The sequence below is a fragment of the Dipodomys ordii genome, unplaced genomic scaffold, assembly GCF_000151885.1.
Source record: "Dipodomys ordii isolate 6190 unplaced genomic scaffold, Dord_2.0 Scaffold20, whole genome shotgun sequence".
Taxonomy (NCBI): Eukaryota; Metazoa; Chordata; class Mammalia; order Rodentia; family Heteromyidae; genus Dipodomys; species Dipodomys ordii.
This window is the reverse complement of record NW_012267236.1, coordinates 9,345,790-9,362,285: the sequence shown is the minus strand read 5'-3', so window position 1 is coordinate 9,362,285 and position 16,496 is coordinate 9,345,790. Positions and strand designations below refer to the sequence as shown.

At 41.0% G+C, this 16,496-nt stretch overlaps 1 protein-coding gene across 10 annotated transcripts in view; it reads right to left on the bottom strand.

Moving 5' to 3' along the window:
• Dtnb (dystrobrevin, beta) overlaps positions 1-16,496 on the bottom strand; it is a 173,324-nt gene that overhangs the window by 119,560 nt on the left and 37,268 nt on the right. For all 10 annotated transcript variants that reach the window (XM_013013712.1, XM_013013719.1, XM_013013714.1 and 7 more), the window contains exons 6-7: positions 6,890-6,995; positions 4,396-4,562 (exon numbers count right to left, since the gene is read on the bottom strand). In XM_013013712.1, the coding sequence (XP_012869166.1) occupies positions 4,396-4,562; positions 6,890-6,995 (273 nt within the window). The remainder of the gene's footprint in view (positions 1-4,395; positions 4,563-6,889; positions 6,996-16,496) is intronic.

The following is a 16,496-nucleotide window of genomic DNA, read 5'->3' as shown; positions in this document are numbered from 1 at the left end:
TGTGTGTGTGTGTGTGTGTGTGTGTGTGTGTGTGTGTGTGTGTGTGTGTGTGTGTGTGTGTGGTGGATATATCCCTGTATCCCCCTGCCTATTAGTGTCTGGCCACAAAGCAGAAAAGCATCTTTTAAATGAATTCAAGATGATTGAACAGGATGAATCTGAGATATATTACCATATGGTAGTTTGGGTCATAAAAAACAAACTAAATGAAGCCAGACCTCAGTGCTGACACACATAATCCTAGCTTCTCAGGAAGGTAAGATCTGATAATCATGGTTCTAAGCAAGCCCCTGCAGTAAAGTCCATTAGACTCTTATCTCTAATCAGCAAAAAAAAAAAACAACAACAACCCAGAAGTAGAGCTATGGCTCAAGTGATAAGAGTACTAGCCTTTAGCAAAAAGCTCAGGGACAACACACAGGCCCTGAGTTCAAGCTCTAGTACTGGCACCAAAAAGAAAAACAGAAAACTACCTCAATGAACAAGGCCTAAGTGTTGTATTACTACGAAGTTATTAACATGAAGCAGAACCTTTTGGAAAAACCAGTAAATTCCAGGTATGAAAGCTTATACAATTCAAATCTACAATGTAAATTCACAGATTAAAAACTCTAAATGTAACTATTGTAAGCATATAGAAACATGTGTCCAAAACATCAGTTCAGGGCTGGGAATGTGGCTTAGTAGTAGAGTGCTTGCCTTAAATTGAAGCCCTGGGTTGGATTCCTCACATAAATAGAAAAAGCCAGAAGTGGTGCTGTGGCTCACATGGTAGAGTACTAGCCTTGAGCAAAAGAAGCTCAGTTCAAAACTGGCACAAAAAAAAAAGATCAGTTCAGACACAGTGAAAAACCTTCAAAGAGATTACTACTATAGTGATGAGAGGGCCTAGGGATGAGGGTCAGTGGTAGAGCAGTCCGTTCCCCAGTCCGTCTGAGCTGGAGTCCCCGCAAGCCTCTCCAAAATAAGACAAACAAGCAAAACAAAACAATAACAACAACAAACAAACTCAACCAAAAGAAACCTGTTGAAACACTTCTATCAGGTGGAAATTCCATTGTACCCAGACTAAAAGATTCACCCACATCTTTCTCAAAGGGCCATTTCATTACATGTAGAGCCTCAATTTTGAAAACAAATGTCCTACAGACAGATAACACATACTGGCTGTATGCATCTACCACCAGAATCCAGAGCTGATACATTCTAATACTAACTTCTAAAGTATGTAAGTTAATACTCAATCTCTTCCCACAGCAGAATCTTTTTTTTTTTTTTTTTTTAATCGGTCGTGGGGCTTGAACTCTGGGCCTGGGCGCTGTCCTTCAGCTCTTCAGCTCAAGGCGAGCGCTCTACCCCTTGAGCTACAGCGCCACTTCCGGTTTTCTGGTGGTTTATTGGAGATAGGAGTCTCACGGTCTCTCCTGCCCGGGCTGGCTTTGAACCGCGATCCTCAGATCTCAGCCTCCTGAGTAGCTAGGATTACAGGCGTGAGCCACCAGCGCCCGGCTCCACAGCAGAATCTTAAGTCACTATATCAAAATTAAAACAACTCATAAAACAAAAAATACAATAAAACTAACATAAAAATGACAAATAGACAATCTACTTCAAAAGAATACTGTAAGGACCAAACAAATATTCACTTGTGATTTATGTAGTTGTCAGAATGTGTAACCCAATGAAAAAATTCCAAGAGTATAAAAAAGTTACTTTTGTAAAAATCATAAAGCAGTATTCAGTCACTTATCTTTAAATAGTGAAAGGATTACAAACTAGTTAAATGAGTAGGTAGGTACAAACTAATAAGAAGAGGAACAAAAATTTCCTGATGCTCTTTCTCCAACATCTGGAAAGAGAATTTCAGAAGAAACACTATCCAGCAAATCCAATGACTCGGAAAGGTAGCAGAGTAGTCTATCTCAGTGCAGAGTTAAGATATGAAACAAGAGACAAGGGAGAATCATTCACTAACAAAAGTTTGCACATTAGAGCACTTGTACTTTAAATTTACATAAGGAAAAAAATGGAAAATCTCTAACTTCTCTTTATTTGAGTTAAAAAGAAAAGGAAACTATGCAAGTTTTTTTTAATGATTTGAAAAATGACCTTCAACCAAATAACAGCATTGGAATTCATAAAACCAAAGATAGACTCTCTAATCTATATATCTAGAAAACATCAGAGATACAGAATATACATAGGTGCTAAAATTAATTTTCTTTAATCCCTAAAATGAGTTTGTTTGCCTTTTTTTTTTTTTTGGTTAAATGTTAAGTGGAAGGGGAACCCATTAGTTGTTTTTTGGTTGCCGTTATTTTGTATTTTGTTGGTTGTGAGGCTTTAACTCTGTGCCTGAGCACAGTTCCTGAGCTCTTCAGCTCAAGGCAAGTGCTCTAACACTTGAGCCACAGAACCACTTCCAGTTTTCTGGTGGTTAATTGGAGATAAGAGTCTCACTGACTTTCCTTGCCCAGGCTGGCTTTGAACCACAATCCTCAGATCTCAGCCACCTGAGTAGCTAGGATTACAGGCATGAGCCCCCAGCACCCAGCTATTATATGATTTTTAATACTTGAAGTCTAATATGGTAAAAGATGTAAGAATCTGAATTGTTAATTATATCCTGGCCTATATATCCCTTCTAGTATTTAGTGTACCAACCAACCATCAATCAACCAAAACTAAAAGCAAAGTTTTGAAACAAGGGTCAGAGCAACTTTCTGGAAAGAAAAACATGTCATTTCTCTACAAAAGAAAAGAAAAATAATAATGTGAACAATACGTGATTTACAACCACTACAGAAAAAAAAGATATTAACTCCAAATAAATACTGCTGTTTAAAAAAAATACTTTTGTGGGGCACCAACGGACTTCTGTTATACTAGCTAAAAATGGTAACACAAAGATTCCAGGCCAGCCCAAGCATAAAAGCTCACAAGACTCCATTATAACAGAAGAAGCTGGGCATGATGGCATGTCAGTCAGCATGTCAGTGCTAAAACAGGCAGACCACAGTCCAGGTATACATCTAGAAAAGAAGAAAGATCCTGCCAGGCACTGGTGGCTCAGGCCTATAATCCTAGTTACACAGGAGGCTGAGATCTAAGGATCACAATTCAAAGCCAGCCCAGGCAGAAAAATTCCTTAAGACTCTTATCTCCAATAAACTACTCAGAAAAATCTGGAAGTAGTGCTGTGGCTCAAGTGCTAAAACACTAGCCTTGAGCAAAAACATGCTCAGGGACAGCACCTAGGCCCTGAGTTCAAGTCCCAGGACCAGAAAAAAAAATCCAATCTCAAAAATAACCAGTGGGGAAGTGGCGCTGTAGCTCAAGTGGTAGAGCGCTCGCCTTGAGCTGAAGAGCTGAGGGACAGCACCCAAGCCCAGAGTTCAAGCCCCACGGCCAACAAAAAAAAAAAGAGTCTTGTAGACATGGGGCTGGGAAGGTGGCTCAGTGGTAGAGCGTATGCCTTGCATGCCAGAGGCCCTGAGTTCGATTCCTCAGCACTACATAAGCAAAAAGAAAAAAGCCAGAAGTGGTGCTGTGGCTCAAGTGGTAGAGCGCTAGCCTTGAGCTGAAGAGCTGAGGGACAGCACCCAGGCCCAGAGTTCAGGCCCCACGACCGGACAAAAAAAAAAAAAAAGAATAAAAAAATAACCAGTGGGAAATAAGGGTTGGAGGTATGGCTTACCCTATAAAGTACCTGCCTAGCAAGTGCTAGACCCTGGATTCAATCCCTAATACTGCTGAAAAAAAACAAAAATACTTCTGAAGGTAAGGACACTAATATGAAATGGTTAGAAAATATAATACTTTCCTCAACGTAAGAGATGCAAAAATGTAATCCCTTTATTTTACACTACTTTCTTTGTACCACTTAAGCCCTACTAACATGAACAAAATTTTTCCTGAAATAAAGAAAAACTTACTGAAAGCTCAAAAGAATAAACATGATCTTCAGGGCAGGGAACATCCAGCCTGTGAGCCATACAAGGTTTAAGAAACCATTTGATCCTTGGGCCCATGGCCGTCTGCTTATATTAATAATTTTGTATGCTTGAACTGCTGTCATAAAATATTCAAGTGGCCACAGGCAGAAAAAAGAGGTTTCCCACTCTTGCTTAAGGGACATCCCTTGCACTATTTTTAAATCAGAAGAAATGTATTTTTTATTTTGTTTGAAAGGAAGCACTGTAACATCCATTCAACTGAATAAAAGGAACCTTTTCAAAGAAGGTAATACTGAAAATCCCATGGGGTAGTACTCAGTGTTGATGCTGGCATTCAGATTTCATGATAGCACACCTCACGAGGGGGACATCCCTCAGGACAGGTTTGTGACACACGAGATGTGGAGCGTGGACACAGACTGAAAGACAAAGCAGTTACCCAAGAGGAATGCTCCTTCATCTGGTGCTGGTTGCTGTGCGGGCCACTGGCATGGCCACGCCAGAAGCAGTTCTGGCAGAGCTGGTAGTTGTGGCACTGCTGGCATCTGTACCGGAAGCCCATCATGCTCTCCGAGTGGCAATAGGAACACTCCACAGGATGAAAGACTGGCGGCAGGAGGGAGAGAACAGGGAGAGAAGTGATTCATCTGGACAATGATCAAGACAGAGGAGCCAAATCTAATCTAAAAGCCAATGAGGAGCAACACTGCAGACGAGCAGTCTACACTGCTTGCTTCTTGTCACCAAGGTATTTCAAAGGAATGACCCAAGTGCAAAGAGGTGTGTGCTTAGAATTCCCCCAGCCAGCATCAGCACAGCTGGTGTTTGTAATTCGAAGTATTTATTCTGGGATAATGTGAAATATGTTTAGAATTCCAAGTGATAACTATAGCTTCCTATTAAATTATATAGGCATATTAATATTAAGGGATCAAATGTACTCTGATACATTTGGTTGAACAGATATGGCTTTTTGTGCCATTCTTCTGTTCTCCTCTAAGCTAGTGAAGAGCCAGTGCACACAGGGGGGGCAGCAGGGGGTGGGAAGCATGTTGGTGGAAGTCGAGGACTGGCAGGATAAAGGTTAGTGTGGTGCTGAGTCACCTGCTAATAAGGTAAGGATTGTTCAGGTTGTAGTAACAGTATAGTTTTTGTAGTGTGTCATGTAACAGTTACCTTCTTATTCTCTCTACACTTAGAATCTTAGATTCATAATCCAATACAAAACAATGCCACTTTCACAGGGGCTGGGAAGGTGGCTCAGTGGTAGAGTGCTTGCCTCGCATGCCTGAGGCCCTGGGTTCGATTCCTCAGCACCACATAAGCAAAAAGAAAAAAGCCGGAAGTGGCGCTGTGGCTCAAGTGGTAGAGTGCTAGCCTTGAGCTGAAGAGCTGAGGGACAGCGCTCAGGCCCAGAGTTCAGGCCCCATGACCAGACCCAAAAAAAGCAAAAACAACAATGCCATTTTCACTTATGCAAATAAATATTTATTCTTTTGAATAATTATTCCAATACATATGAAGGACCTAAACAAACAAAAAAACCACATAATTTTAGAATTGGTTTCCCACTATAACAAAATAATATATAGACAAATGTTGATCAGAAATAGCTAGGCATTTTATAACATCTGTAAGGATAAATAGTAGCACCAACCCTATTAGAATGGGATCGATAAATGACATACTTCAACAGACATAGTAAAATAGTCATGTGGTTAACAATGCATTTTGTCAAATGAGCTTCTCATAGCAGATACAAAATGATTTTGTGAAAATTAATTACATATGAAACTACTAAAACACTTATGGCTATAAATACACTGCCCCACAAGGAATAATAACACTATAGTAATTCAGTAACTAAATGTCCCTTCAAAAATCCTGCTTAAAAATTTAGCTGTTTTAGCTCGCTGGTGGCTCACGCCTGTAATCCTAGCTACTCAGGAGGCTGACATCTGAGGATCGCGGTTCAAAGCCAGCCCGGGCAGGAGAGACCGTGAGACTCCTATCTCCAATAAACCACCAGAAAACCGGAAGTGGCGCTGTAGCTCAAGTGGTAGAGCGCTCGCCTTGAGCTGAAGAGCTGAGGGACAGTGCCCAGGCCCAGAGTTCAAGCCCCACGACCGACAAAAAAAGAAAAAAAAAAATTAGCTGTTTTAGACTTGTCTGGGTTGTGAATACTAGTGAAGGGCAAAGCGAAAATGGAGAGGATAAAGAAGAGTCAATACGGCCCAAACAGTTTATGTACATGTGTGAAAATGTTATAATGAAGCATGCTGAATATAGTTTGGTAAGGGGGGGGGGTAATGAAGGACAGTGACATACACACACATGGACACAGACACGGACACACACACAAAGACACACCAAAATGAAATCCGAACCTGACAAAACAGGTGCATGCCTATAATACTAGCTACTCAGGAGGCTGAGATCTAGAGGGTCACAGTTCAAGGCCAACTGAAGCAGAAAAGTCTAAGACCCCATATCCAAATTCACCAACAAAAAAATAGGGTTGGAAACATGTTGTAAATGGCAGAGTGCCAGTTGAGCAAGCAAGCCGAATGAGTACAAGGTCCTGAGGTCCAACCCCAGTTCTCCCCCTCCCCCACCACCGACCCCAAAAAGAAAAGAATTCTCTTTGTACAACTAATTGAGGCTCATAAAAAAAATAAAATAAAAAGCCCTGCAATCTCAGGGCTTTGTCTGAATCACCAGGTTTTATGACCTGTATTATTCTCAGAATCTTAAGTAATAAGCCTCCACCCTTTCAGTAAAAAAAAAAAAAGTATTCCTCTTTTGAAAGTTAAAACCACAACTTGAAGTGATGGGAGCTTCAACAAGCTTATAATTTTCACTGATAAAGGCCAAGAAAAGACACTGCAAATACTCAGTTCCTGTACCAGAATGGAATGAAAAGCTCAGCTCACCATTCTCCACATGGGCAAGCCTGTGCATGAGAGGTAGCCAGACAAGGCACTGCGGGGGAGGATCAGCCATCATTGTATCTAAGAACATGTTCAGCATTATCTTCTTCTGTAAAGAGAAGGAAAACAAATACATTTTGTATCTTGCAAGTCTCTCTAAACCCCCATAATTTCATATTCTCCCAATGAAGCATGCATGTGAAATACTGAAGCCATATTTTACATTATTGCAGTCACTATGACACACAATTACTGTATGAAAGTATGTTTCCGCACACATTATTCCACTTGAGTTCCAAAACAACTGTATAAAGTAAACAGGTTAGGTCTTAATTATCTTCATTTGATAGATAAGGAGGGGAAAAAAGAGCAAAGCATTTAAGTGACTAGTAACGGTCCTACTCAAATCAGGCACAGAGCCAGGACCAGAACTCTTATGTCCATCCAGTCACCATTTCTGCCATCTAAAGGGGGAGCCAGACATTTCATACCTGATAATAAGCCATCATCTATGGGTGTCTGCTACTCACCTGCCATTTTTCCAGTAGTACCAACAGTACTTGGGAAAAATGGCACTTGATAAATAACTGCTGAAGTAAATAATAAAGCAAAAAGCAAACATTCTTAGATTTCATTTAATGGCTCCCTCATCTGTAGAAAAGAAAATGGAAGCTTATGACAGCTGTGTAACTTCTGTGACAAAGCCCCAGAGAATTATGGTAAGGGTGAGCTCGCTGTGTACACCCTCCATCTCCTGGATAGAAAACACTCCCCTGTGCTCTTTTCATTTGCATCTCAGTGTAAGCTTCCACTACAGATGAAACACACACATGATTGTGTTCCATACAAAGAAAATTAGAAAAGTCAAGAAAGACAAGATCAGAGAATTCTATGGTGAGACATAATATATTCTCAACAGTATTTCAAATTTCTCTTTCTTTCTTCCAAGCCATAAAACACCTTTCTAGGTCGCAGGGAAAGGAAGAAGGAGCTGAGATATAGGGTGATGCAGCCAGGCAGGGGCCTAGGATATATTGTTGGGCTCACTTCAAAGTGCTCTCTGAAGGGGATACAAGGCAACACACAGGGACTGCTCAGACACATAAAGAGGCATTTTCCATGTCCTGAGCCCACCATCTGAAGGTGGGGTGGGGATTGGGATGGGGCCAAAAGGACACCCAGAATTTCACCTCACTCTTTCCCCCACTTGTGTCTCATGAATAGGGTATTTCACAATTACACTTTTAAAAATGCCCCCCCCATCCCCAGTGGAAAAGAATGATAGGAAAGATAATATTGAGTAAAGCCAGCTGCTTGTGAAATAACTTGGATTTTGCCATTCATGCAATGAATACTAACAGGCAGTGAGGAGGGCAGGCGCCGTGGGGCTTAGCCAGGACAGGGCTGTCAACTGCGCCACAAAAGGACCTTTCCCCACCCTCCACAAGGAGGCCGCACACACTCACTCCACTCCCCCGTGCCTTCTGACCACTATGAGAATCTACTCCAGTAGCTGGAAGCCACTCTGACTGAAGACAATCTCTCAAGAAGGAGCTAGTAGACAGGGAGTAGAAAAGGGAGGTAAAGATGAGGCAGCGCCACAGGAAGAACTTGGAAAAGCAAACCAAGAGGAGGTCGGATCCAGGGCCAACACTGAGGGAGGGAAGAGGCCAAGTCCTCTCCACACAGCTGTGGGCCGACAGTCAGGCTGAAGTTAGCCTCAGCAGCGGTATCTCAGTGTTGCCCATCTCAGGCATCCATGTTTATGCTGTCTGAGACCCCAATGGAGTCTGGGAGAAGGAGCCAACATCACTAAATCCAGAAGGCCAGTTAGCATTTGAACAGATCAGACAAGGAAAGCACCTCTAGTTTGGACATGAAATGACCACCAAGCCAAAAGAAAACCAAGTGTCTATTTTAGACCCCTGAGAAAAGATGGTATCAAGTTTTTCGTCAGCTAGTAAAAGGCAGAGAGCACAAGTTAAAATGTATCCTATGTTTTATAAATATAATGTTTCTAGACCTTTATGTATTTGTTAAAAACTACATTTTCCAAACCCGCTTTTTTTTTGGCCAGTCTTGGGACTTGATCTCAAGGCCTGGGCATTGTCCCTGAGTCATTCTGTTCAAGGCTAGTGCACTATCATTTGAATCACAGCTCCACTTCTGGCCTTTTGGTAGTTAATTGGTGATAAGAGTCTCATAGATTTTTTCCAACCAGGACTGATTTCAAACTGCAATCCTCATATCCCAGCCACCTGAGTAGCTAGGGTTACAAGCATGAGCCGGCAGCACCCAGCTCTACTTACAATCTTTTTGGGTCTTTTGGGTTTTTTTGTTTTGTTTTGTTTTGCCAATCCTGGGGCTTGAACACAGGGCCTGAGCATTGTCCCTGAGCTTCTTTTGCTCAAGGCTAGCACTCTACCACTTGAACCACAGCACCACTTCCAGCTTTTCCTGTTCATGTGGTACTAAAGAATCAAACCAAGGGCTTCATGAATGCTAGGCAAGCACTCTACCACTAAACTACATTCCTAGCCCCTCCACTTACAATCTTAATGCTACTTTCTCTAGAAAGTTTTGGTTCACCAACTATAGGGAAAAAAAAAAAACTTCAAGATTTAAAAAAAAGGTCTTGGGTTGGAGGCATGGCTCAATTGGTAATGTGCTAGCCAATGAGTGAAACTATCAGGTACCAAGTTTAAGTTCCCGTCTCAGACCCAAAACAAACAAAAATTCTTATTTTGATATCCTAGAAGATTATCCACTTCAAATTATATTCTAAATCCAGGAATTCTCCAGACGCATGAGGAATGGAAGGGGAAGAGGAATGGAAGGGGAAGTGGAAGGGTTATACCCTAGAACTCTGCCTTTCCCCCTACCTTGTCATTTGGTGAAAATACCTAACATGTCAATTTCTGGTTTTCTCAGCTATCGAGGGCTAGAAATATGGTTTGAAAAGTGTGGTCTGGGGCTGCCTGGGAGGTCCTTAACATTTTCAGGGAGCCCATGAGGCCAAATTGTTTGGACAATACTAAGACAGTGTTTGCCTTTCTATCTTGTCCTCTTGTGCATGCAGTGGGGTTTTCTAGAGGCCACATAACAAGACAAAATGATCTGAAAAAGCAATTGAAAGACTCCATTTTCCAGCTATGTAGTGTGTGAAGCTACATTTTAACCAAAACAACGCATCAGGACAGACTAAATGGATAAGCAGATGGAAGAACCCATCTGTGTTCTAATGAGCCAAAATTAAAATTAGAGATTTGTAAAAATACGTAGCATTGGTAAATTTCTCGTTAAATTTTTGTTGTCACAAAAATGCTATTTATGTAAACATGTAATAAGATTTTTAATTTCTCAATTTTAATTTCTAATATAAAAATATTGCCAACAGTTCTTTGGGGTTTTCAATCATTTCTAGTGTAAAGGTTCTAAGAAAAAATTTTAAGAACTGTTAGAAGACAATTTCCAGCACTTATATTTTATGACTCAGTTAAACAAAACCTCAATAACAAAAACAATGTAAAAGGCAGGCTGACTTTCTCTTTAGCACTCTTTTTATGTTGTTTTCATTTTGCTCATGAGTTTTACCACATTCTTTGTATTTCTCATTAGTTTTCAGCACAATACTGGTTATAACAAACATTATAATAAAAATTAAACAATGTACATTCCTATCACAGTTTTTTTATTTCTCTCCAGATGTATTTCTATATAATTAAGAATAAAGGGTAGCCAGGCACCAGTGACTCACACCTGTAATCCTAGCTACTCAGAAGGCTGAGATCTGAGGATAGCAGTTCAAAGCCAGCCCCTGCAGGAAAGCCTAAGAGACTCGTATCAATTAACCATCAGAAAACCAGAAGTACAGCTGTAGCTCAATGTGGTAGAGTGCTAGCCTTGAGCAAAACAGCTCAGGGACAAGAGACGTGGAGCTGTGGCTCAAGTGGTAGAACACTAAGCTGAGCACAAAACCTCAAGGACAGCACCCAGGCCCACAGTTCAAGCCTCAAGACCAGAAAGAAAAAAAAAGAATAGAGGGTAAATATAAATAAATATATGTTTTTCCATTCAAAAATGTGTTAAACTTGTCACTTTGTACACACTCTTCATTTCTAATCATTTCAACAACTGCTGATCTACAGAGCGACACCACTACGGTTTATATACATCTTCCTCTACTAGAGCAATCAGGTGTCCTACCTTTGAATATAGCCTCATATTTTTTCTCAGAAACAAGTATTCCTGTTTTTTGTCCCCTGTTGTTCTAATCCTTGATACTTTACTACTATTCCACATTATTATTCTCACCTCTCTTCCTCTGTCTTCTTCTCTACCTTTTCAAATGGGAGGAAAGACAATCTTGGTTTAAACTTGGGACCATCATACTTATGAGGCTAGCTAGATACCACTGAGCCATGCCTCCAGCCCTTTAGCTTTTAAATGGTCATTTTAAAAGGTCATTTTAAATGGTCTTGCTTAGGCATGTACCTGAGCAACTATCTACTTACTTTTGGGTAAGTTTTTGCTGAGATCACAAGCCCAAGCAAGCATCAAGCTTCCTGTGGGCTTTTCGGCGAAGATGGGCCTGGAATAGTAATCCCTTTAGCAATCCTCCAATCTCAGCAGCTCACAAGACTAGGATGACAAGCATGGGCCACTTGAGAAAAGGTCTCTTGAGATTTTCTGCCTAGGCTAGCCTTGAACTGCAATTCTCCTGTTCTCAGCCCCTCAAAGTAGCTAGGATTACAGGTGTGACCCACTCTAACCTGGCTTTGCTGTATTTTAGTTGTTAGTGGTAGTAATGATAGTGGTCATGAGGTCTGAACTCAGGGCATGGGTGCTGCTCCTCCACCAAGCCAGAGAGAATGAAGGGGGCTCCCCGCTGCTATGCTGCACGCCTTGGGCCAAGGAGAGTGAGAAGAGATCAAAGACAAGATAGGGGCCAGAGCAATCAGCAATGCCAATAAAAAAGATAGGCCAGGCTGGAATGATGTGAGTCATGAAGGCCCACTAGGAACCTCATCCATTAGGCAGTGGAAGTTAGTTAGAACATGAGAGAGAGAGAGAGAGAGAGAGAGAGAGAGAGAGAGAGAGTTTTATTTTGCTTTATTTTCCCCAGAAAAAATACAGCCAAGAGAAAAACTATATCTTAGAACATGAATTTAAATTCCAATTTGCCTATGATTAAAGGAATAATAAGATAAGAGCAGTTCCTGAATAGAACAGTCTTTCTTCAGACTGCCATTGAACCACTAAGGAACTAGTGGACAAAGGTCCTTAGTATTTTTTTTAATGAACTCTTTTCTTTTTTTTCTTTTTTTGGCAGTACTAGAGGTTGAACTCAGAGGTTGGCCTCATGCTTGTTAGGCAAACACTCTACTACTTGGGCCACACCTCCAGCCTGCCCTTCATTTTCTCAATAACAAATCTTCCTGCTTTCCCTGAAGACTGTGAGCCATAGAACAGTTAGGTAAAAGTGGTATCAGAGGTCCAGACAGAGAGCAACTGCTAGACTGGTAAACATCAGGGAAGTAGCTGCACCAACAGCTCTAAGACTCTAAGCCAGGCAGCCTTCCATGCTGCCCATGTACCACGTAGGGACAAGACCAAATACATCATAAGCCTTTAGCCATGGCAAAAGTGAAGAGCAGGGGGCTTTCCTACAGCAGGCAGGTAGGCAGCAAGCACTGCTAACAAATCCTTTTTAAAACAGAAAATTGTAGAGCTACTTGTCACTTCTCTCTAAAGATTCATTTATTAACGCATAGTCCCAATAAAAACAAAGCCTCACTTGTAGGCCTCTATAATTTTGCTCAATCTAGTTGATGCTAGTGAGATCATTACTATAGACCTGGTTACACTAAACCACACTCAATGGGTGGTATAAATCATGCAATATAAGATGTATGTGTAAGATCAACTTTGTAAGGTACACCTTATTTTTTTTCTACTAAGAAAAACAGCCAATTAAACTAACTCAATAACTGAATTGACTATAATTATAATTTTTTATTACATGGGGATCGATCATACCAGCCTCTTTTTTTTTTTTTTTGCCAGTTGTGGGGCCTGAACTCTGGGCCCAGGTGCTGTCCCTCAGCTCTTCAGCTCAAGAATAGCACTCTACCACTTGAGCCACAGCACCACTTGCGGCTTTTTCTGCTTATGTGGTGCTGAGGAATTGAACTCAGGGCCTCATGCATGCAAGGCAAGCACTCTACCACTGAGCCATTCTCCCAGTCCCCATACCAGCCTCTTGATGAGCTGAAATTTATTTCATCTAGTCAGAGGAGTTGGCAGCTTTTCTACCTTCAGATGAAGTTTGATGTTAAAAGAAATTATTTTGGTCATCTCTCAGTAAGGGAAAAAAAATAGAGCTCCATTTAGTTGTAGATATCCTCTTTTTAAAAAAGGCTGTAAACATCTAATTGTTACTTTGCAGGAAAACACAGACTAATAAATTTATTTTCCTCTTTTCTGTGTTCATACCTCTCTGTGTTCTACAGAACTTTTTGGAGGGATGGGGCTGGTCCTGGGGCTTCAACTCTGGGCCTAGGTGCTGTCCTTGAGCTTCTTTTGCTCAAGGCAAGCTCTCTCCACCACTTGAGCCACAGCACCTCTAGCTTTTTTGAATAGTCTTTATTTGGAGATAAGTGTCTTACAGAGTTGGCTGGCTTTGAACCACAATCCTCAGCTCTCAGCCTCCTGAGTAGCTAGGATTACGAGCATGAGAAACTTTTTTAAATGCCAAATGACAGTGCTCTTTTTCGGAGAACATTTGAAAAACAGTACATGCAGCACCAGAAGTGGATCCATCTCAAGTGAAGTGGCAATAAGAACAGACATGATGAAGTTCATGAATGTACAGGAAATGATGGCCTGTCACAACCACGGCCTGCCAAGTGCAACTGTAAGATGCTATTGGCTAGGCAAGATATCCTAACTCAGAGATGGTGAGACATGTTCAGATCAATGTAAGACAGAACAAATCCATACCAGATTACCTGGTAATGAGGGGATGCTGCTGAAGACTGTTAAAATTTCTATCACTAGAATCCTGATGCAATAGCACACACACACATACATGCCTGTGTCAGGCAATTCTACCAAAATGAATTCAATGTCCAGGAAAGCAAGATCAGAATAATCCAGAAAATGTCTCCAAGTGGGAAGATAAATCATTTGGGCACACAGCTAGAGAGGGTGGGTTGGTCAAAGTAACAGGGACAACTCCTGGAATGAAATATCCCTGCTGTTCTCAAAACCAAGATCACTCAGTCCCTCACTCTTCCCACCTCCTCTGTGCGCCAAGTATTGAACTGTCCATACAGTGCCACCACCTTCAGGTGCTGATGCCAGGACACACTGCCTTTCCCAGCTCACTCTGCTCCTTTCTCCCTCCCCACTCTGCTACTTCACACACCCTTCCATACAGTCAAACCTAAAACCCCTGCAGGGTGGGTTAATCCTCTACACTAAGATCAGCTTGCAGACTTAGAAAATAAGCAATCAAATCGCAAATCATTATGGAATCAACCCAGATGCCCTTCAATAGATGAATGGATCAAGAAAATGTGATAGATGTATACATATATACATATATATATTCACCTATATATATATATATATATATATATATATATATTCACACACACATTATACAATGGAATTCTATGCCTCCATCAGAAAGAATGACACCATCACATTTGTTAGGAAATGGGAAGACTTGGAAAAAATTATATGAAGTGAAGTAAGCCAGGCCCAAAGGAACATAGGTCCCATGGCTTCCATTATTTGCAATAACTAGTAAGTCTAGGACAAGCAGAAAAGGTCAAAAGCTATGTACATATGACCAGATAAGATGATGCAAAGTGAAATGAATCCCAAGATAGGGCACAAGGTTTTATCTTTATTGCTGGGTTTTTTTAAATTTAATTAATTAGTTTATTTATTTTGTGGGTCGTGGGTCTTGAACTCTGGGCCTGGGCACTGTTCCTCAGCTCTTCAGCTCAAGGCTAGCACTCTACCACTTGAGCCACAGCACCACTTCCAGTTTTCTGGTGCTTAACTGGAGATAAGAAGCTTATGGACTTTCTAGCCTGGGCTGGCTTTGAACTGTGATCCTCAGATCTCAGCCTCCTCGGTAGCTAGGATTACAAGCGTAAGCCACCAGTGCCCAGCTTCTTGCTGTTGTTTTTAATGTACTTATAATGTACTAAGTGATTTTTTTTGTTTCTTTAGTATGTTCTTCCCCCATGGTATAACCCCTGTTTTCACTGTATTTGATTCCAGTGCCCTGCATCTTGTATATACATTTTTCTAATTTGGGGAGGGGAAGGGAAATAACAAAATGCTGAAATAAGGATACAGGTTGACCCATTGTAGCAATGAGATGTACAAGACACTATGTTGAAAACAAACTTTACAACCTGGAGGAGAGGGGAGGGAAGAGGTGGGGCAGGAAGGGATGGTAGGGGAAAAACAAAGGAGGGGGTAACAATGCTTGATAGGAAATGTACTCATTACCTTATTCATGTAACTAACTCCTCTGTACAGTATCTTTACAATAAAAAATATATACTTAATTAAAAAATCGAAAATCACCTTTCAGGAGAAAACTATAACCTTTCTCCCCAAATGCTGAACTTCTTAAAACTTAGGGAGAAATTAAATGTGTTTATGACTTTTTTGTGGCAATAGTGTGTTTGAACTCAGGGCCTTGCACTTGCGAGGCAGACACTCTCCACCTTTCGTACCACAGATCCAGTCCTTCCTTACTATTATTTTTAATAACTTTAAGCTTCTCAAGTCACTGCATTCATTTATCAACACTAAAGAATTTATGTTGAGAGAAGACAAAAAAGTAATGGATACAGACAACTCTGAACAGAATGGATAAAGTGAAGTATGTGGAAAGAACATAGCCTCAAAGTTACTAAAAGTTTCTCATGGTTACCGGCACCTCCTTCAGTGTAAAGCTGTGACCCCCTAAACAATGGAAGATACTGCTTCAAGTCTGAATTCAGACAAATATGAATTTTTAACTTTATATATAAAAAGGGATGTGTATACATGTATATGTGCCTGTATTAGCTGCTTTTTCAATCTAAGCATAACAGGTTTTTGCTTATCAAAAACTTCTTGGGAAATGTACTCATTACCTGACTTATGTAACTGTAACCCTTCTGTACATCACTTTGACAATAACATAAAAACTTCTCAGAGCAGGGCACTAGTGGATCACTCCTATAATCCTAGTTCCTCCTAGCTATTCAGATGGCTGAGATCTGAGGATCACTGTTCAACTCCAGCAAGCCAAGCAGTAAAGTCCATAAGGCTCTTACCTCTATAAACTACTCAGAAAAGGCTGGAAGTGGTGTTATGGCTCAAGTGTCTCAGAAAATAATAATCTGTGTTGCTATAGTTTTATGTCACCATTTCTGCATTTCCCAGCTTAAAGAACTCATTTGGGGGGCTGGGAAGGTGGCTCAGTGGTAGAGCGCATGCCTTGCATGCCAGAGGCCCTGGGTTCGATTCCTCAGCACCACATAAGCAAAAAGAAAAAAGCCGGAAGTGGCGCTGTGGCTCAAGTGGTAGAGCGCTA